This window comes from Oculina patagonica, chromosome 4 (genome assembly GCF_052425735.1).
Source record: "Oculina patagonica isolate OP01 chromosome 4, crgOcupat, whole genome shotgun sequence".
Taxonomy (NCBI): domain Eukaryota; kingdom Metazoa; phylum Cnidaria; class Anthozoa; order Scleractinia; family Oculinidae; genus Oculina; species Oculina patagonica.
Genome location: NC_135761.1, coordinates 41,928,245 through 41,949,795, shown reverse-complemented (window position 1 = coordinate 41,949,795; position 21,551 = coordinate 41,928,245). Strand labels below are relative to the sequence as shown.

The window sequence follows — 21,551 nt, the reverse complement described above, 5'->3', positions numbered from 1 at the left end:
AGCAAGTAGTATTTCTGTGAATCAGGTCAAAGCTTGACACTGACTCAGGAAACACCTGCACATTTATCACTGAATGAGTTCCATTCCTTGAAAGAACAACATCCTTCATTATGTCTTAACTACAGATGAAAGCTTTTTGTTAACAAACTATACTGAGAACAAACACAGCTTGCATAAAAATGAAGAGGGACACTGTATATCCTTCCAATTACCATATGAAATGCAAGTTATTATGTCATAATGGTTTCGATAAATGCATCCCTACAAAGCAACCTTGCTATATTTCTGATAAAAAGGGGAACCTTCTTTTCCTGTTATGAATAATAAAATAGAAAAACGTAAAAAATCTCAAATGGTGAAAGCTCTGCATTCAACATCAAAGCAACAGTAAAACAATACAAGTCATTGTTTTAGAGAGGCAAGACTTTAATTGAGCTGATCTAATTAACAGAAGTATTGATCTTTAATTATAGCAAAATATCTTAGAAATGTGTTCTCTACAGTAGATGCAATGCATGACTGGCAACATTTGTCATACATGTGACACAACACTCAGGAATATGAATACTTTATTCCGTAACCTGTAAATGACATTGAAAAAATCATGTAATACATATAGAACAAATTCTACAGAAAATAATGCATTTAAAATGTACACAATGTCTCCAATTTTGATCATCACAGGGTCAGAAAGAAAGGGAAGTGCTGGGCACTATGCAATCTGTTAACATTCCCTTGCACTCTGCCATTCCTTTTTGTATAAACCACTGTTTTCCCCTCCTTTCTGAAACTGTCTACATGTTTAAGCTTATCGAAAATTATGCATGTATGTTCACATCAATGTTTATCCAGAGAGGAAGGCAGAAACCAAATACCGATAAGTGTGACATCTCCTGTTCTCCTCCTCCCCCTTCCCCTCTTCCCAGGGTCAACATCAATACTTCCATCAACAACAAAATTTAGGTCAATAATCTGTAAATAACACTACCACTACTTATGATCCTTCCAAGGCCTCAGATGTTTCATCACATAAATAGAGGATGAAAGGAAAATTCTGAAAAATATGTAGATGGCCCATCATCTTTGCTCACTGCATTGACTCCTTTTTCTTTTACCTTTCAGAACCCAAACAAACTAAACTGAGAATTAACAAAGTAATAGGTTTCATCCAGAATAGTTCAAAAAGGGTATCAATTTTCAATTTTAACCCGGTTTTAGATACTGAATTCACTAAGGATTTTCACTGTTTTAGTCACATTCATTTCCAAATCTTTCTTGGACAACCAGAACCAGAAAAATGTTTTCATCCATGCTTGCAATATGCAACGAACATGTTCGATTCAACTGTCGCACATCGTCATGTTTTCTCGTTTCTGCTCTTAAGTGCATAAAAGAAGTATTTTGAAACACCTGCTGCTCATACATACTCAAAAAATGGAAATCAAATGCAAATATTGCTAAAAAAATTCAGTCGTGGCTCAATGAGCCTTTGATTAGTTCTGCGATTGCTTTGATTTCATCGCGTGACAGATTATTTTTCGGCCTCATTATTTTTATTTCGGTTAGCTGTAGCTTGACATTTTCCAAGTAGCTTTCAAGGGCCACTGATTGTTGAACCGGTGGTGTCCAGTCAGATTTGACATGGAACGGATGTGGTTCTTTGTTTTGTCCGTGAAAAATGTATTTTAGGCGCATACGTCTTGCAAAAAGTTCAAAGTCTCGCAAGAGTTGTCGCTTTATTTCTGTTTCATTTGACACGGGTGTGGGGATAAATTTGAGACCCTTTGGTATCACGCTGACTTGGCTGTCAGTAAGTTCATGGTTTGAAAAATTCTTTAGAAATTTTTCGTTTGTCTCCCTTTCTTTGGCTGCGCGCCTATACTCTATGTTTTTTTGACGCTTTTTGCGTCTTGTCTTTTTTGATAGACTAATGCTCTTAGAACAGCTGGTGTTAGCTGTTAATAGTTCAGAGAACACACTGTTGTAGCTTTCAACTTTTTTATTGTTGACTTGACAGTTGTTAATTAAGTGTGTAGACACAATGTTTGTAAGATCAGTCAATTTTTGCTCCAACTTTGACAGTTTCTCATCGGTACTAGTGATTACAGGGTAATCTTTTTTGCGCGACTCAAAATGCCTTTCTCTATTTACATTTGTGCTCGTACGAGCCACGGTAGGTCTAGCCTTAACCTTTTTCTTGAGGCTTTCAAGCCTTCTGTTGTGGAAGCGTGAGAGGGCGTTTACGAACGCCTGTTCGGCTCTAACTTTGATGTCTCTAATTTCCTTCTGGAAATCATTGTCGGGCGTAATGTTGGCCCGTGCAGTGTATTGTAATGATTTCGGACAAGTCCGACTGTTCAAATGTTTATCAAGTTTGCTGATAGATTCTTCTGTCTTAGCAATTTTTGCTTCGACTGAGCGATGATCTGTATATTTGCGTTTTGTTCCACGCCTCTCATCTGGCTTCCTTTCTGGCAGGCTGTTTTCTAGCTCATTGTTTTGTGAAGGCAAATCGTTTTTCCGTTGCTTGACTTGGAAGGAATATTAAGGTCAGAGAACTCAGGTCATTCCATATATCTCAGCAACCAATATCGAGGGTATAAGATGTACCTCACTAAACAACAACAAAAAAAAGACATCAGTTTCATGCATCTGTTACCCTGGCTTCAGAATTCTTATTTTCTGTAGCATTCATTCCATAGCATAAGACCCTTAAAATAGTCTGAAGGATTTGATATGGCCATATCATTTACCTCTAGCCTAGAGGTAAATGATATGGCCATATCAAATCCATAGCTCACAGACAAAGTACAGCTTACCTTTTCAAATTCAAAGTTTTCAATAACATCCTGTCTTACTCCTCTTGCACGCAAGAAATTGCAGACCTACATTGAAATTAATAAATAAATGACTTGTATAGTTATGAAATGTTAAATAATAAAGGTTGCAAGTTGCTATATATTGCAGTTGGGTGTTAGCGGTTTCAGAAACTGCTAAAGTATGGTACAGCATAAATGGTGCCACTGATCAATCATTATGAATAGCAGTGCACAGAACCTACAACACACACACAAAGAACTATACAAGTTATGTTGGTTAATACTGTTCAAATTTCCATGCTTTCTGAGACGACAAGAAGACTGCAACACAGAGTGAAATTACATAACATATGTTGAACACTATTCAGAAATATTAATAATAATCATTTAATACTGCATTACTGCTTCCTTCTGCATTTATTGTATTAGCAACACTCAATTTTATTAAATGTAAGATTCTAACAGCATTCGATCGATCACTAATAAATATATTTCCTTTTTCCTGTGGTTCCACACGTTCCTAACTTAATCTTTGACCAACCCCTGAAAACATTTTCATTACGGCTATGAACCCTTCCCCCCCCCCCCCCGTTTCCTGTTCACCTCGTCAGTCTTATATACACATACTCCTTGCATACCATCACTGACTTGAATAATGTTTGAATCATGAGGTTGAATTTTTTACTCCTCACGGTGTGTATAATATATGTGTGTAAATGCTTATTACAAGCTAGGCACCTTCACTGTGTTCCAGCTACTAATTATAAGGGTTTGGATAACTGATTCCAATTTTCTTTGTGTGTAGGTTTCATATTATTAAAATAAAGAAAGGTTTTGGTTCTATGAGCCAAAAGTTTGGAAAAAAATAAGAACCCAAAACATAAATAACACACAGAAGCACTTCCTTTATTTTGTATTGCTAATATCGATAATACAATTTTTTAGAAAAAACTAGATGTAGAGTGTGTCTTTGTTGTATAAACCAGAATAAATACTAGCCATTTCACACTCATTTATCACTTACATTAATTTAGTCAGTGGGCTCGTCTTTTAAAAAAAAAAATAAATAAGCCCCTCCCCCTCCTGGTAAATATTTATTTCAATCATGACCCACTCCTGTCATATAAAAAAATTCACCTGACACCCTTCCCCCTCCACCATAATTAATCCATCACATCCCTTTCATAAATAATATAAATATTCACTTCAAAAGCTCCCGTCGACAACGTCCGATTTCATACAAAAAACATTAAATTTAAACCTTTTGTTTAGTTCTTATATACACAAACTCATGTAAATCGCCTCTTTGTAACACGACACCGCTCGAAGGCAAGTCACGTTCGCGCATACGTTTCATGTTGTGACTTTGTGGTCTTTTAAAATACTTTATTGAGTGATTGCGTTTTTATTTTAATTTTTTTTTGTACAGATAAAACAGAATGTGACCGTGAAAAGCCATTCCCATCCCCGCCATTCCCATCCCCGTTAGCTAAACTAACACGGCGTTTTATTCTTCTAGATGAATGCATTGTGTTTCACAATTGGAAGCGAGCTTAATGAAAATATATTCTACCATCATTAAGCTTATATTGAAAGCTACATAATTTATTCATTTCATTTCGAATTAAGCTCTTAAGGGAACAATTTAACCTAATTTTTATTTTAGAAGCATGCACTTCACAGATAAATGGCTAAGTGAGATGTGGATGTAGCGGATAAATGACCATAAATAGCTGTTTGATTCGGCAAATGCACAACAACTGTTCGGCTCAAACGATTCTCGAAGTTCCCTCTTGAACCAAGGCATTCCAATACTTAAGATACGCCGGGAGATTATAAATATTAACGAGCTTACCTTCACAACGTCGTCACACGTTTCCTCCATGACAGAAACACGGCTTGAGCCCGCGATAAGGGTAGAGGTGATACAAAGCACTATGCAAAAGTGGCAGTAAAAGTGGCACTAAAAGTGGCACTAAAAGTGGCAGTGAAATAATAGTGATGTGTGTCCCTTATGGGGCTCCGTAGTAATCAGCTTTATATAAATGGCAAAAAGTTATCCCCGTCAATGAATATACTATCCCACCAAAAGTTTCTCTAGAAATATTTAAGCAGTGCTCTTCAAACCTGGCACCAGAAATGTACATCACATAAGACACATGATGATGCAGGCCCTTTCTGCTTTTAACCAAATGTCTCTATTTGCAAACCTTCAAATTGTGTCAAAGGATCCCAGTTGTAACACACATGTTGGCCCTATTTCAGGTGCAAGTTGGAATAATATTTCTAATAATTCTTGAGAAAATTTTGATTCATTGTTTTATCTTTTTGTCGGAATGATTAATGATTTTATCACTTTACTCGTTCGCATAATTCAAATACATCAATATCTCAAAAATTGAAGAAGTTTTTAAAAAAGAATATGCCTTTCTTTTTTATTTCAAAAAGACTCTAAAATAAGCAGCAACTTTTTTTTGAACTTGTGTCTGTTGCATTTTATTATTTTTCAACCGTTTTTCTTTGTGCGTTTGAGCGTTTGTCTTTCTTTTTTCTTTTCTTATTTTACTCCTCCTTCTCCATCTTCTTCTCTGTTTCTTATTCCTTTTTAACTAGGAAAAATCTGAGTTTTGGTGAGCGGGCCGATTTCGCTGCTTCCCTCCTGCCATCGATTTCTGTAAACATTTTAATTGAATAAATTAATATCAAATTGAATTAATCAATTAATCTTGTAAAGGGGGTAGGGGATTGGCTAAAATGCAACTTTATCTCTTCCAGGCGTAGACCCAAGCACACGGAATTTTGTGCATATATGAAGTACACAAAGACAATTTATTTTCACCAAATCTTACTGAGAACTGGTTAAAACTCAACAAAATTAGGGGTTCGATTTATTGCCGAGTATTTCCGAAAAAAATTAGGTAGCACTAGGAAAGAGTTCAATTGAAATAAAACATTCATCTATAAGCCGAGCGGTCATCAACAAACGAAAATTAACAAGCGTTTGTATTTATTATTGGTCATTACCTTTTTTTTGGGGGGGGGGGGCGGCTCCTTAAAATCCATTTGGTTTAATGAAGCAAAGTTAGGAATGAAGTTTTTATTCGTCTTTTCTTCGCTTTTTAGGCTGGAACTTGTCCTCCATCAGCTCGCACTGGAACTAATCATCATTTCCTTGTGCTTCCAAAGGCGCATCTGTGCCAAACGAACAGTTTTAGTTTACACTATGAAGTGAATCAATACAAAATACATCTGTACCAAACCTGTGGTCTTTAATAATCAAAGTCAACAGTAATGCACTGTTTACGTAAATAATGGCACATCTTTCCCTTGCCGCCGAACTTAACACTTTTTGAATGCCAGTTAAAAAATGATTTCAACACGATAGTCGTACAAAATGTTTGGGTTCCATAATTACTATGCACGTTTTTCTCCTGTTTCTACTACAGGCTGAGGCTTCCATGGCCTTTCAGGCTAGCGAAACTCTGCAGAGCTGTGCGCTGAGGGTGCCCAGTTGCCTAAGGCCGTGCACTGGGTGACCACTAACCTAAATCCAAGCAGTACAGAATAAAGGGAGCTTGGCCTCAAAAAGTTTTGAATCGCTGTGCAGGCAAAAGTGTGACAAGAGTAGCATTTCATCCCCACAAAAAGCAAAGCATTCCCCCATTGACGAGCCAAAAAGGAGTTAAGCCCCCCCCCCCCCCAACAAAAAAAGAAAAAACATGTTTGGGAAACTTGTGCCAAAACTGATTATGTATCTCTCAAAACAGTCTGACGACCATCTACCCAAAACCTTAATAAGGCAGGGAGCAAATAAGCAGAGTGGTCTCAAACCTAGTCAACATATTCTTTAGGTAGGGTTCTATCGTTTATGCCATCACCGTGGTTTCGGTATATAGCTTCGCTGGAAGGTTCAGTAACAAGCGGTGGTGCACCCTGCTTGGATCCATTCCATCTAAGGCGCTTTTAATTTGTTCACTTTCAATTCCCTTAATTCTTCGACTGTGGTGGACACGTCCCTTATGCCTCAATTCTCCAGAGTAACTGATTTCAACTTGGTCGCTCTATTCGCTCATAATTTCAACAACAGTAGAAACGTAACATCCCGGGAATGTACATCTCAGTGTACCATGAAAGAACATAGTTTCTTTTTTCCTGGAGTTGATCTTTTTAACGCGATTTGATCGCAACTGAACACACAGAGTGGATAGGCTGTAACATATTTAGGATAACGTTGTCCCAATCGGCAGGCATTGCTCCTCTCCCTCCTTTCCTTGTCACAGGTTGCAACCTCGCTAAGTCTCCCTGCGCAAGACAATGCGATGCACCTGAGGGAAGTTCAAAATGGAAGTCATCTGTTGGTGAAAGCCCATTTGAATGGGCCATGAGCCGCGATGTTTCTTGGTTAACCGGTTAACCACGATTGTAAAAGCTTGTACGAGTTTAAACTGCCGTAATTAACTAAGAAAAGGAAGAGAGCGTTTTGCTTAACCTATCTTTACATCTTCTGTCTCACCAATAATTTTTGATACATTTCTGGCCAGAGTGGAGGACAAAGAAGGTGAAAATGAATTTTGATCATTATTACGATGGCTGCTCTTCTGGCTGTTTGTGACTCTAAGCTTTGCTGAACATTCTGCTGAACATTTGCTGAACATTCTGGTCCATAAGATGTTCTCCACTGTACAACAGCAACTATGGTTTCTTCTTTATCTTCACTTTCGCTAACATGGTTTCTGTGTCACATTTCGACCATTCCTTTTTGACCTTCTGTTTTTCTTGGAGTTCATGTTTGTTACTAGTATAATTCTTGCCGGCTGAACATTATTATTAGCATCATTACAATATAGTACATTTTAAAGATTAAGTGTTGCCATGTAACACTTTGGCTTTCAAGTCGTGTAAATAATGTTTTCAAAAAGTGCGTAATAGTTCTTGAAAAACAGAGATGTTTATGGGGTGCCATTACCGCCAAAATTATTGTTTTATTATTATTAGGCACCAGTTTATTATAATTAGGCACAATGTTTTATTATTATTTTTTTTCCCTTTCCTTTGTGTATTTTCTATTATTTCATCTTTATTATTAGGCACTGTTTTGTATTATTTTCGTACCTTACTATCTCCAAGTAGTCAGTGGTTTTACACATGAGAACAGCATGGCAGACATTGCGAATGATCAAGGGATAGACATCTTGACTTTGTAGGCCCAGAAAAAGGAAAATGTAGCTGAGTATGAAGAAGCAATGTATCCTCGAAGTATAAAACGATGGCAACTAACACTATTTCCGACTTAAGGCAGGAAGTTACCTCCCGATTACAAGAGATTGTTGCTTGTGTTGGTGTGTCTCATGACAGTGACTTAGTGGAGGAGCTTGAAGAAATTCAAAAGCATGCGAATCTCCTTGATTCAGTGACAAGAATACCTGTAGAGTTGTTTAATTTGTTGAGTAGCACACAATCACTTTTACAGCAGAATGAGGAAAGAGCAAGTGTTGTTCGTAGTGGTACTCCTGGTAGGCCAGCTTATGACATCAGGAAGGAACAACTTAAGATGCTTCTAAGAGCTAGATTTAGTGTCTCATCTATTGCAGACCTTTTGCACGTCAGTTCAAGGATCATAGAACGACGAATGCAAGAACATGGCCTCTCAGTACGTGCTTTATACACCGAAATGCAGGATAGTCAGTTGGATGACATAGTGAGGGATATATAAAGAGGGAACCCAAGCTGTGGGTCAAAAATGTTGGCTGGGTACTTTGGTGCAAGGGGTATATTTCTGCCTAGACGTCGGATAAGGGAGTCACTTTCTAGGGTGGACCCTCTTGCAGTTGCTGCAAGATGCTGCAAAGTAATAAAACGGCACGTGTATAATGTGAGCAGGCCACTTGGTCTCTGGCACTTTGGTGGAAATCACAAACTTGTGGAGTGGCGTTTTGTTGTCCATGGCTGTGTGGATGGCTTCAGTCGAATCGCAGTTTTTTTTTATCATGCAGCACAAACAACAAAGCTGTTACTTATCCATTGCAACGAACTGTAAACATGAATTGCATATTTCTTCCAAAAGTGAGGGATCTGTGTGTTCTTGAACTGTGTTAAGATCGATGTCACATTGAATGGGTCGAACATAAACCCTTCCTTGACCTATAAACTGTGATATATACTGCACGGTGTTCCCTTGAGGCCCGGTAGGAATGATGTGCAAAATCGTTGTAATCCCGCAAAAGTTGGCGCCATATTTTATTTTTTGCGACTGTGGCCGTTGGTATAAATTTCAATCCCTTGGTCAGTAATTTAATTTTAGAGTCCGTCAAATTCATTTGTGATAGGTTTTTTATAAACCTCTCTTTATTGTTTGTAAGAGAAGAGGCTGGTAGTTTTCTGCGCTCATGGCGCTTTTTGGTTTTTATTTGTATTTTTGTAATCATTGTTTTACCCTTCCTTTTGTTTTGGTTGTCTGTAATTGTGTTTGCAGTGCTAGAACACTCAGTAAACGGACATTTATTCTTTTTAACATCCTTATTGTTGACTGCTTCCTTTAAAGTTGACAACAGTGTCGGCACATTTTCTGGATTAATTCCTAGTATGGATGCTAGGCTTTTTACACTGATATCCGCCGATAGCAGTTTTTCTTTGGATTTGTGTTTATTGCCTCTCTCGGGAGTGCCTTTACGGAGAGTCTTTCCTTTTCCTTTACAGAGCTTAGTTTTTAGTTTTTCAGGGCGGCGGTAGTTAAATCTAGTCAAGGCTGAAATGAAACCTTGCTCAGCTTTCTGATTAACCGCTTGAACGTCTTTTTTGAACTGTTCCTCCAGCGGGATGTTAGCCCACGCACTATATCTTAGCAACTTAGGACAAGTCTTGTTCTCAAGATGGACTTTGAGCTTCTTAATGGACTCTTCAGTTCGCTGGATTTTAGCTTCCAGTGTGTAAAGGTTCTCGTCTGCTTTCCTTTTCCTATTCTCTCCGTCCTTAGGTTGCTTTGCTGTTCTATCTGGATCTCTTGACGGATTTACGGGAGGCTGGTAGCTCGGGATTCTATCTTCTTCTTCGGAGAGATCAATATAGTCACCATGTTTTGAGCATCCCGGCGGCTGTAAATCGTCTAGTGGTGTGTTTAAAGGACTTGTTGGTGTAAGAAGGTCATTGTTGTCGTCTTTAGAGTTCATAGTGTTTCAGCAAGCAATTACAGTGTGGTTTCAAGCAAGACTGCGGTTTCAGATCTTCAACGATCCTCGTCAGTTGCTATTTTCAACTATTTGATAGGGGAACAGTAGAGTGTTTAGCTCAATTCTATTCCTCCAACAAATGTTTCAACAGTTAGGGTTTATATTTGAAGTAAGGATCGAAAATGGTGTATTCTAAATGGTCCTTGCCAGTCAATCAGTGTGCCATATTTTCGATCCGTTTAGCCCTCAAGCTATAAATTGTGTTTTTGTAGAGGTCTTTATGTGGAAATTATCTCGGTGTAACATTTTTTATAGAAGCCGTGTAATAGTATTTTGAAATACACTATGGGTTGAATGTTATATATCAATTTTGTGGTAATGCGTTCAGTAAAACGCGTGTATTTCTAGATATATTCTTCAACTTTGTACAGTACATAGCGTACAGTACGATGTCAATATTGCAAAAAAAAGTGTATTGTAAGTGCCAAAAAGTTCATTATAAACCATAATTACAGTACGATGTGTTATTTTTAGGTCTCGCGTGTCAGGACGGGGCTCTGTCTGGAAAGTATCACAGTAGGGAGTAGCAAGGCGTGACAGGCCTACACAACTCCTAACAATGGAGACTTTTGTGCCATGTTTTGATCCTAGACTTTGTTACAATTTTGCTTTTACAAGCATGTCTTTTAGGGATTTACCTCTTTTAAAGGATATAAGTGGTGGCTCTTTGAAAATTTGCCGTAGAGAAGGCTTGTTTTGTATCATGTGCCATTTTTGCATTAAAACATGTTTCAGATTTTGCACTGATGGGTGATATTATGTTACAAAGGGCAAGATTTCTTTTCGTTTTTTTTTTTTGCTGTAGCGCTGATTCCCTTTCTCTGAATGTAATATCTGATAGGAATGTTTCAATCAGATTATTTGTGTAACCTCTCTAGCATGGAGACGTGATTAGAATTTATTAATGTTCTCTTCAAATGTTTCTCTTGAAGAGTTAGTGCGTAAAAGTCTGAGGGCTTCGCCCTTCACAAATCCTTTTTTGACACCTGGTGGGTGACTAGAGGAATCAAAGGCGCTTTGTTAGCCCACTAGTGAATGAGAATACTAAATTTATTGGTGTAGAGCTATGAAATGATTCTGTCTTTTTGTGAGATGCATGTTAGTATAGAAGGTGTTTGAAGGGAGACATGATCACGTTGGTTCCTTGTGTTTACTGTTTTGAATCGTCATCCATGCCTGCATTGAAATGTCAGTTGAGTATTTGTTTTTGGGAGATGACGGGTTGAATTGGAATTAGCAGTTGAGCAATGTAGAGCTAAGAGAAAATCTAGCCTTTCAGTGAGAGTCAGTGATAGAAGTTGGCTCAGTAGGGTAGCCTGTGTAACAGTGGATTCTTTTGCGAGAGCTTGGTAGGCGTGGGAAAGTACGAAGTCGGAAAGAGCGGGAAAAAGGGTGCACCTTCCATCTTTTCAGAAAGGAATCGAGCATGGCGGAAAGATAGATGTGGCGGCTGGAATCGAGTGCTGCTCATCATCTTTAGACTGCTCAGTGCAGGCTAGAAGTTTTTGCGTGACAGTATTCCAGGTGCGCATTGAGAGGTGCTTACGCCGTTTTACGGAAATCGGTAAAATTTTAAAAAGGTCTGAAAATCAGGCGAAAATAGCGGGGAAAAAGGCAAAAGAAGCTGTGATATTCCTTGGAATTTTACCGACTTAACGCATGTAGATGTAGAATGATGAAGGCGAAAATAGCGGCAAAAAGCGCGCGCCTTCCATTCTCTTGGAAAGGAATTGACCAGGGCAGAAAAATTCGACTGCTACGCTTCACCTGTACGACTGCTCTGCAGGCTAGAAGTAGGAGAAGGGCCGGGGACGGCTGTCGTTTTGTGTCTTTTGTGCTTTACAGTATTTTGAGTCCTTCTCCAGGTGCGGATGGTAAAATTTTCCAAATGACTGAAAATCGAGGGAAATATAATTTTAGAGATTGCAAAATGTAAAAACGTTTGCAGGAAATTGCCTCCGGACTAGCATAAATTCTGCGCGCAGTAAACTGGAGGTCACGTTTTTTGATGGATGGGCGGTTGCTACCCTAATATAAACCGGAAATATAATATAAATAGCATTGTACATGGGCGTCGGAGCAGGGGGCAGTTGCCCCCCCCAAACAAAAATGTGGGGGGGGCCGAGTCCCCCTACGTTTTGGTGCCAAAAATGTCGCGAGCGCAGTGTAACATTGGTTTGTCAAGATATTCCATCTCGCGAGTGAGTTCAAACATCTTCTAAACTTCCTTTGAGGTCTTCGGGAAACTTCGTTTATCTTAGGAAAAGTTCGAAAAATGATCGGAAACGTTGGTACATGTATGGCCTTTGAAGAACAATCGAAGAATCTTCGGAAATCTTCGGTCTAGAAAAAAAAAAGTTGCTCGAACGGAAAAAAGGTGCCCCAAATAAGAAAACATGGCGAGTATTTTTGGGACAGTCTTAGCCTCCGTCGTTCCAAAACGCTCCGCCGCCTCTGTTGTAGGTATGTACTTTCATGAGTTTTTTTCAAACGTGATTGAACTTACCGGAACCAGATTTTTTTATAAATAGCATTGTAGATATGTACTTGCACAAGTTTTTTTCATATTTGATTGCTCTTCATATGAGCTCGGTTGACCGGGCTGGCCCGGTTTCTGAGATCTCGCCTCACTCCTATTTCCTTTGTAAAAATTGCGATGTGTTCATATGAGAAGGCGGGCCAGCCCGGTTACCGAGATCTCAGCAACTGGGATGAAAATTTTCTCCATATGAACACTCCAGCCCGGTTACCGGGACGAAAATGTTTCAACTCCGCATGCCTCATAAGGACGCTGACTAAACGGAATGCAGCTCACACAATCTCGTGTTCAACATTTCGATAAAAATAGCTTTTCCTTTGCAACAAGCAGGCCCGGATTGCACTAATTTGCCTATATAAGTTGTAGCAGCAAAGCTACGAGTGTAGACAACGCTTCGATTGGCGAGAACGATATAACTGTTCGACGTGCCGCCATCTTTGTTTACCTTCTTGAATTTTGCGCCAAAACTCGTTCCCAGGGCCTTTGAGCTGTTTTGCGCCATTTTCGACGCTTTTCCATCTCGGTAACCGGGCTAAAATTTCCCATATGATCACATGGCCTGCGTAGCTGGCGGGATTCGCGACCGAGTGCGAGTGCTTTATTTATGGGCTTCGCCCACTCTCCCATGAAGGCTTCACTCAAGCACTCGGACTCGGTCGCGAATTCCGCCAGCTATGCTGGCTAATGAACACACAACAATATTCATCCCAGTAACCGGGCCAGCCTGGTTACCGGGCTCATATGAAGAGGCCCTTATTTGACTTTAGCCTGTGTTATTCTTGCTTTGATTTTATTTTATGCAGCTTTTTGTGGTTTTCACATCCTCTTCACCCTTCTCCAAAAATATAATTGAATGTTCAAAGAATCATATTCTATTAATAACAATCATAAGATATAACTAAACACAATGTTAACAAATGAATTATTATTTACTATTAGTAGGGTTGAATGGCTTTAGCAGTAAATGCCATCTGCTTTATAGACTTGAATTATTTAAAAAAAAATATCAACTGTATATAAATTATTATTGTAGTTCAAGAACATAACATTAATGAAATTGGCAAGGATAATTAAGTTGTAATAAAACATTGATTATCTAATCATGAGTCTGATGACATATAAAATATTATTTGCAATATGATTTAATGTCAAAAACAACAAAGTTAATCCGAGCACTGACTGTGCATTTCTGCAGAGGCAAAGTTTAAATTACTTGATAAAATATGAACAAAAACAGTAACAATAATGAAGGGAAAAGGTTAAGAATCCGATCCAAACAACGCGTCGGTCAACGCGTCGGCCAACGTGTCGGCCAACACACCACCGACACACTACCGACGCGTCGGCCAACACATTACCGACGCGTCGGTTTTCAACATTTGTCTGTAAAAGTTAAAAATGGAGTTTCGGGATCTTCTTGTTTTATTAGGAAGTTTCCAGAGTGTTTTTAATTTTTTAGTGAATAATCGGCTATTAGCGAGTTAACGTCAGTGTTCTCGATGTAATTCTGATATGGAATTAACTGAGACCACGCGCGTAAATGATGGCTACATGTGGCGGTGTGTAAATAGCCGTTGTCGAACCTGGCTGTCTATATGGTCAGGCTCATACTTCGAAGGTTCCAACATCCCCTTGAGTACGTGGCTTCATCTGATGTTCCTGTGGTCTACGAAGTTGTCTGGAAGTCAAATCTCGAGGCTGACTGGGCTTTCAAAGCCTATCGTGATCCGTGCGCTGAGTGAGCTAAGAACAATCTGTTCCAGCAAGATTCTGAATGCTGGAATTAAGATCGGAGGCGTGGGAAAGACCGTGGAGATAGACAAGTCAAAGTTTGGCGCCAAGAGAAAGTACCGGAGAGGGAGAGTATCGGAAGGTCCGTGGGTGTTTGGAGCCGTGGAGCGTGGATCTAAAAAGGCGCTACTGTTCCGTGTTCCAGATCGTACAAGAGCAACACTTGTTCACCGTCTAATTACAACGCACATTCTTCCCGGAACTGTCATCTACTCTGATCAATTTTCTCCATACATCCCACTGAACCAGCTCGGATACATTCACCTGTCGGTGAATCACTCAGAGAACTTCGTTGATCCAGACAGTGGTGCACACACCAACACTATCGAAGGCTTGTGGGCTTTGGTGAAAAAGAAGTTGAAGTCCATGTCTGGTACCCTTTACGAACACTTACCAAGTTACTTAGATGAGTTCGTGTGGTTCAGAAACTTCGCAGGAGACAGAGCATTTGAACAAATGCTGGAAGACATCGCTGAGCAGTTTCCGCTAGAATAAAAGAATATTTATTCAAAACCAACGGCTCCTTTAGGAGCCACCACAAATACAAAAGAAAATGACCAATAAAGAGTTAATACAATTCTTATCAATCCCGAAACTAAATAATACCGGAGTATTAAGTCGACTTACCTGTCTAGTGCCCAGTCAGGCTGCATGTTAAAGTAGCGTGGGGACTAGGTCGGTGTCGGAAAATAAACAAAATGGCTTCGACGAAAAAAACGCGATCATTTCCAGACTTATTGCAGCTAAAACTAATCGAATAACTTCGAAATTTTAAATAATGAGAAAGACAACATCAAACTTAATCATTGTAAGCTTTTATTTCAAGAGAAAAAGTCGCCGACACACCGCCAACGCACCGCCGACGCACCACTGTCGGCCGGCAGTCGACCGACAGTCGGTCAACGCGTCGGTCGACCGACGCGTAGTTTGGATCGGATTCTTAACCTTTTCCATAGTGAAGTAATCGATAATGAAGTTGCAAACATCAATAATATTGATAATTTTCAGAGTCCAAGTTAAACGAATCACTGACTGTACATTTCAGCGGAGACAAAGTTTAAATCAGTGATAAAATACTAACAAAAACATAATAATACTGAAGTCGGCGATAATGAAGTTGTGAACATCAATATTTGATTATTATCAGAGTGCAATGTCTCAAAGTTAAGCGAACTACTGACTGTCCATTTCAGCAGAGGCAAAGTTTAAATCAGTGATAATGTTATTTTCTTCAAATGTGACGTCAATGTTCTCGAGTGAGAGTAGAGTCTGACTGAGGCTCTGTATATCAATATCTGCTATTTCTCCTTTGTTGGTGAAATGCGTAGTGATAATTTCTTCAAACATGACACGAGTTATTGTTTCATCTTCAGCTGCTGTTATGCTGACTTAAGCCCATATACCGTCAGGGCAGTCTGCTGTTCTGATGGTTCTCTTGCAATGGTCGCACTGTGTGGTGACAGTAGAGGCAATCTGAAATATTTTCTTGTGGCATTTAGCACACTTTTTGAATTTTTCCAGTCGGTCTACACTGTTGAACTTTTCAACTGTTATAGTTTTTGATGATGTTACATTTGCGGTGCCGTCGTTTGATAGATGAAGGAGTTGTTGATCGTTTGTTCCATGGATAATAGTGCTTTTTGTTGTTCCTAAGGGATGGACCATTATTTTTTTGGAGGGGGGGGATGAAAAATATTGAAAAAAATTGTTTGCAGGGCCTGGAAAGACAAAATAAATTGTTTGCAAACACGATATGTATAACAAAAAATAGTAGGAATTTCGAAAAAAATGTTTGCAGAGGTGCATAAACTAAAAAAAAAAAATTGCACAGGAAATTTTTCATCCCCTCTCTAAGAAAATAATGGTCCGTCCCTAACACTTTTTTTCCACGTCGAACTCTAACAGAGAGATTGTGGATCAAGTAGGTGTTGCCTGTCTTCACTTTGTCAATAAGATTCTCCCATAGCTCTAGCTCCATTACGTCTGAAAGGTCCTTGACGGCACTTGTTTACTTCCCTGCTTCTGTATATTCTCTAGGGAGTCTACTGTGCATAATTTTGGCTAGTTCTGTATAAATAGGCCTGTTTTATCATGTTTTCCCTCTCTTCGTTTAAATGGAAGCCAGACATCAGATCGTCGCCCCACCCTCCTCCCCGCAGCGATGGCTTATCTTTGTGTTTTAGCTCCCGCTCCTTTCCTACTATATCGCTGGGGTAGATATTTCATCACCCAGTCCATCGTTATGAGAACACTTTCATCGTTGAGTGCACTAAGCACATCTTCCTTGGCTTGCTTTTGGTTGACAGTGTAAAGCATATGGGCTTTCCAACTACTGATTGCTGCATGAGCCATATCAAACTTGACTTTGCTGTGGGTTGGTAAGAGTCAGGTTAGGTATTAATTTTTTCTTGTAAAGCCTTTTCATTGTCTTTGTTTTTTTTTGCTTTTCGCTTAGAGTATTTCACCGTAAAGCCCCTTATTTTCATTTTAATCAGATCCCACTTCAGGCCAGAATCCGTTAAATCAGCGTATTTTGCTTTAAATGTGGGTTTTTTTTCTCGTAAGGCAGCAGTATAAGATTCATCTTCAAGAAGCGCAGTATTGAACTTCCAAAAACTGGGACCTTTCTTTTGGGCTGAGATATCTGATTGAATGTGGATGGATATGGCTGAATGATCACTTTCAGGTGCAAGCAAGATGTCACATGTTTTTGTTAGGTTGCAGAGTTCTTCTGAAATTAGGTAATAGTCCAATCGACATTGTATTTTTAGAGATTTGTTTCACCATGTAAAGCGGGATAGTTCAGGATTTAGATTTCGCCAAATGTCACGTAAATTGTGCGTTGCGCAGAGCGTTTTGATTTGTTTTATGACAGAAGCTTTTTGTGTGTCCGGTTTGCCGCCCATTGTGTCTTTTGGAGAGAGCGCGCAATTGAAATCACCTGCAATTAGTATTTTTTCTTCAGCGAATTCTTGTAACAGTTGATTTAGTGTTGAAAAGATCTTTAGTTGTTGTTGAACATCATTAGGAGCGTAAATGTTTATGAGAACAATAGATTGTTCATCAAATGATAGTTTTAGTATAATGAACCTGCCGTTTTTATCCGTAATACATTTTTCAATTTTACATTCCAGTGAAGGGTTTATCAGTATCATCACGCCTTTGCTGTGATTTGTGCTGTGACTAAAAAACACATTGCCGCCCCATTCATTTTGCCACTTCGATGTGCATAAATTTGTGCTATAGCATTCTTTTTTTTTTTTTTTTTTTTTTTAAGAACAGAAACTTTTATTGAACAGTTCAAAAAATAATTTACATTTAGTTACTATTTACAACCATGAATAAACAAAAGGACAGCTTAGATTACATTGACTTGTAAGTTACAGACTAAAATAAAGAAAAGGAAAAAAAAAAGAAAATTCAATACAAGAATGCAAAAGTCAAATAAGGGCTTCTATCTGGTAAGATTTTTTTTTTTTTTTTGATAACATGGTTTGCCGGACAAATTGTAATACAAGTTTGTTTTTTACTTAGTTACATTTGTAGGAAATGGTTAGCTTACGTTTTATTTAAAGAATGATTTGTGATTTGCACGTACTCTTTTCAATAGATAGTTTACTTTTGAGGAAAGCAAGGAAGGCTTCGAAATAGTACTGTTCTTGTTCTCTTGAAGCAGAGTAGATGTAATACTTGGCGATTATCAGGCAGAGGTTTAAACCAAGTTGTTGGCCAAAGTTGTTTGTGAAGCCGTATATTATGGTTTTTTTCGTTCAAGTCAATAAAATCGTCGTTTTTAACATTCCACCAGTGGGAAAAGGTTTGCCAGAAAGATTGCACGTCCGGGCAAGAAACAAAAAGATGTTGTAAGGTTTGTTTTTGCTCGCAGACATGACATTTATCATGTTGAATGATCTTATCTCTGAAAAGGGTTGCATTAGTTGGCAAGATATAATGTATAATTTTGAATTGGAATATAGCGAGCCTAATATCCTTGGTCACTTTAAAAGGAATGCTGTAGATAGTTTTAATAGTTTTCTTATCAAAGTTTGCTTGCCACATTCTTTGTTCTGCTGTGGGAGGTATGAATTTCAGCCCGATTAGAAGTTTCGAAGCTGATTTACATGAAAGCTTGTCTAAAGGAATTTTCTCTGCATTTTCTAAACAAGTGGGTGCGTCGGTGTCAAGTTCTTTTAACAAGCGGATCCAGTTTTGGGGGATAGAGTTGCATAAGCCATAATAAGTAAGAAAATTTGTTTTGATGGCGAACTTGCGGCAAAATTTATCAAATGTCAGGAAGTTGTTTTCGTAGAAAATGTCTTTGATTTTGGTTATTCCTGCAGCATGCCACTATGGTAATAAACAGAGAAGCCTTCGATCTTAATAAACCGATTGTTCCACAGAATTTCATTGAGAATCTGTTCTTTGTTTGCTGGAGTATGATTATTTATGATTTGCCAAATGCTTAAGGCATCCTTATAAAATTGTATAGGTATATCTAGTTTGAGGTACTTTAAATCATAGTTGCATTCTAGTAGGAAAATACCTCCTACCTGTTTTAATAGTGTGAGAGGTATATGGCACCAGCTTGCATTTTCATTGCTTTCGTGCAGCCTTCTTACCCAAGTGACTTTCAGAGCGTTGTTCATTATTTCGAAATCTGGCAGATCTAAGCCACCCTTAACTTTCGGGCCTATCATGGTGGTATGTTTAATTTTAGGTTTGTTGTTCCAAACAAACTGAGTAATGGTTGCTTGAACTGAAGATTCAAATTCTCGGGGAAAAGTAAGTACCGATGTATTATAGATTAGCTTCGAGAGAGCGAGGCTTTTAAGAATGGTTATTTTACCGTACAACGTGAGGTTTCTTGATTGCCAAAGATTAAGAAGGTTCTTCATAGACAGTAGTTTTTGTTCAAATTTTTTTTTTGAAAGCTTCAGCTTCGTCGTAAGAGAAATAGATTCCTAGTGCATATATCGGCTCTGAAGGCCAAGCTATATCAAAAGGTGTCGAGGCGTCCTTTCTCCGTGACCCTATCCACATTCCTTCAGTTTTGGACTTATTTATTTCTAGTCCTGAAATCTCTTGAAAGGCGCGTAATGTTTCGAACAAGTTCTGCGCTGACAACGCGTCGGATACAAATGCAGTAGTGTCATCTGCATATTGTGATATTTTGTATTCTTTGTTATAAATTTGTATTCCTCTAATATTCTTATTATTCCTAACTGCGTTCGCTAAGATTTCTGCACAAAGTACAAACAAGATTCCAGATAAGGGACAGCCTTGTCTGACTCCTCTTTGTAAGCTGAAAAATTCGGAGGCATGTCCATTGTTGATAACACAGCTAGTAATGTCGGTATAGAAAGTTTTAATCCAGTCGCGAATTTGTGGCCCAAAGTTAAACGCTTCTAGAACTTTGGATAAAAACTGCCAATCAACCGAATCAAAGGCTTTTTTAAAATCGACGAATATTGCCATGCCTGGTATATTTTCTAAAGATGTTATTTTCATTATGTCTTGTATCAGCCTAATATTTTGGCCAATGTATCGCCCCTTGACGTAACCGGTTTGGTCGTCATGGATAAGTTTGGGGAGAAAGTTGGCGATTCTGCTTGCTATGGCCTTTGTTATTATTTTATAGTCAGTGTTTAATAAAGATATTGGTCTCCAGTTTTCTAAGTATAGCTTGTTTTTCCGCTTTTTTGGCACAACTTTGATAATTCCTTGTCTCTGAGTTATATTTAGACATTTGTGTATTAGAGCATAATTAAAACTTTCAACCATTTCATCTCCTAAGACGGACCAAAAATGTAAATAGAATTCTACAGTGAATCCGTCGCTTCCTGGGCATTTGCCTTTGGCACTCATTTTAAGCGTTTCAAAACATTCTTGCTTGGTGAGTGGCAATTCTAGCTTCTCTAGGTCAGCGTCGTTTAATTTTGGGAGGTTTGGGTCTTCAAAAAATAATTTATCGTGCCGGTTCTTTCGAGGTACCTCTGTGTAGAGGTTTTTATAAAACAGCTTTTGGCAGTGTAAAATTTCATTGGAGTCTGTTATTTCTTGGCCATCTTGAGATTTAAGCTTCGATATGTATGTTTTGGCATGCTGTCGTTTTTCCAAGTTTAAGAAATATTTAGTATTTTTTTCTCCTTGCTCATGCCATCTTGTTCTACTTCTTACAATAGCTCCTTTGGTCCGGTAATCAGCAATCTTGCTAGCATTCTTGCAGAAAAATAAAATGTTGTTTATGTCTGTGCAGCCATCGAAATATTAACCGGCGTTTAAAAGTTTTATTCAGGCCTCTTACGTTTAAAGACAGGCATTTTAAATTTAAATCGTTAATTTCATTCATTTTTCCTTAATAAAGGATAGGAACAAAGAAATGATCTGCACATTTGGTCCAAGATGAAATATCGCAATCGCTTTTTGCGTTATTTTATGTCCCAACTAATGTAAAGCAAAGCAAGTGATTGTAGTAATTGATTTTGCAAAGCAAATGGGCGAAAAGAACACGAGTTACACATAAGTACATACGACCGAAACATAGACCGGGCCAAACAAGGAAGGAAAAACATAAAAAACTTAACTTCTATGGTAGGGTTAGTTGTTCGCTGAAATGCAGCCGCGAAGGGCTCTATTTATGCGAAGAATGTATACATAGCAAGACGATGTCCGTTTAGATTACGCTAGAGTTCTATTAAGCTACAGGTAATTCAAGCAACAACAGCTATATTAAGCTTCAAGGGCAGAGAGTAAATCCTTAGGAATGTTTTGAGCGTTGTAATCTCTATTGTTTATGTACAGGGTACGATTAATTACCTTTGCATCTTGACCAAGATCTTTCGTGGCGAACATAGCTTTGATAAGAACTTTTCGTTCTTCTTGGATTACTTTTGCGTAGTCTTGAGTGATGTATGCATCTTTGTATTTCTGGGAGTTTCTGAGTCGGTTTTTGAATTGTTTATGTTCGTAATATCGGATAAAACTACATTGACTAACCATCTTGAAAACCTTCAGCTCTACCAGTAGAGTGAGAAAAGCAAGAACGAACCGGTTTTTGCATTCTCAATAGCAGTTGTCCATTTGGATGTATAGTATCGGTGGCAGCTGACCAAACTAATGTATAAATAAAAACAAAATAAAAACAAACAGCTCATGAAGTACCTCATCAAACGAGTG

General features: G+C 38.5%; 1 protein-coding gene across 1 annotated transcript; it reads left to right on the top strand.

Moving 5' to 3' along the window:
- The first annotated feature begins 14,096 nt into the window (after positions 1-14,096).
- Positions 14,097-14,870, top strand: LOC144648466 (uncharacterized). Its single transcript, XM_078508009.1, has one exon. It carries the CDS (start codon positions 14,097-14,099, stop codon positions 14,868-14,870), a length of 774 nt encoding a protein of 257 aa, XP_078364135.1.
- The last annotated feature ends 6,681 nt before the right edge of the window (positions 14,871-21,551 follow it).

Coding starts and splice junctions, on each gene's coding strand:
- LOC144648466 (XM_078508009.1), top strand. CDS start 14,097: ATGGAATTAACTGAGACCACGCGCGTAAATGATGGCTACATGTGGCGG.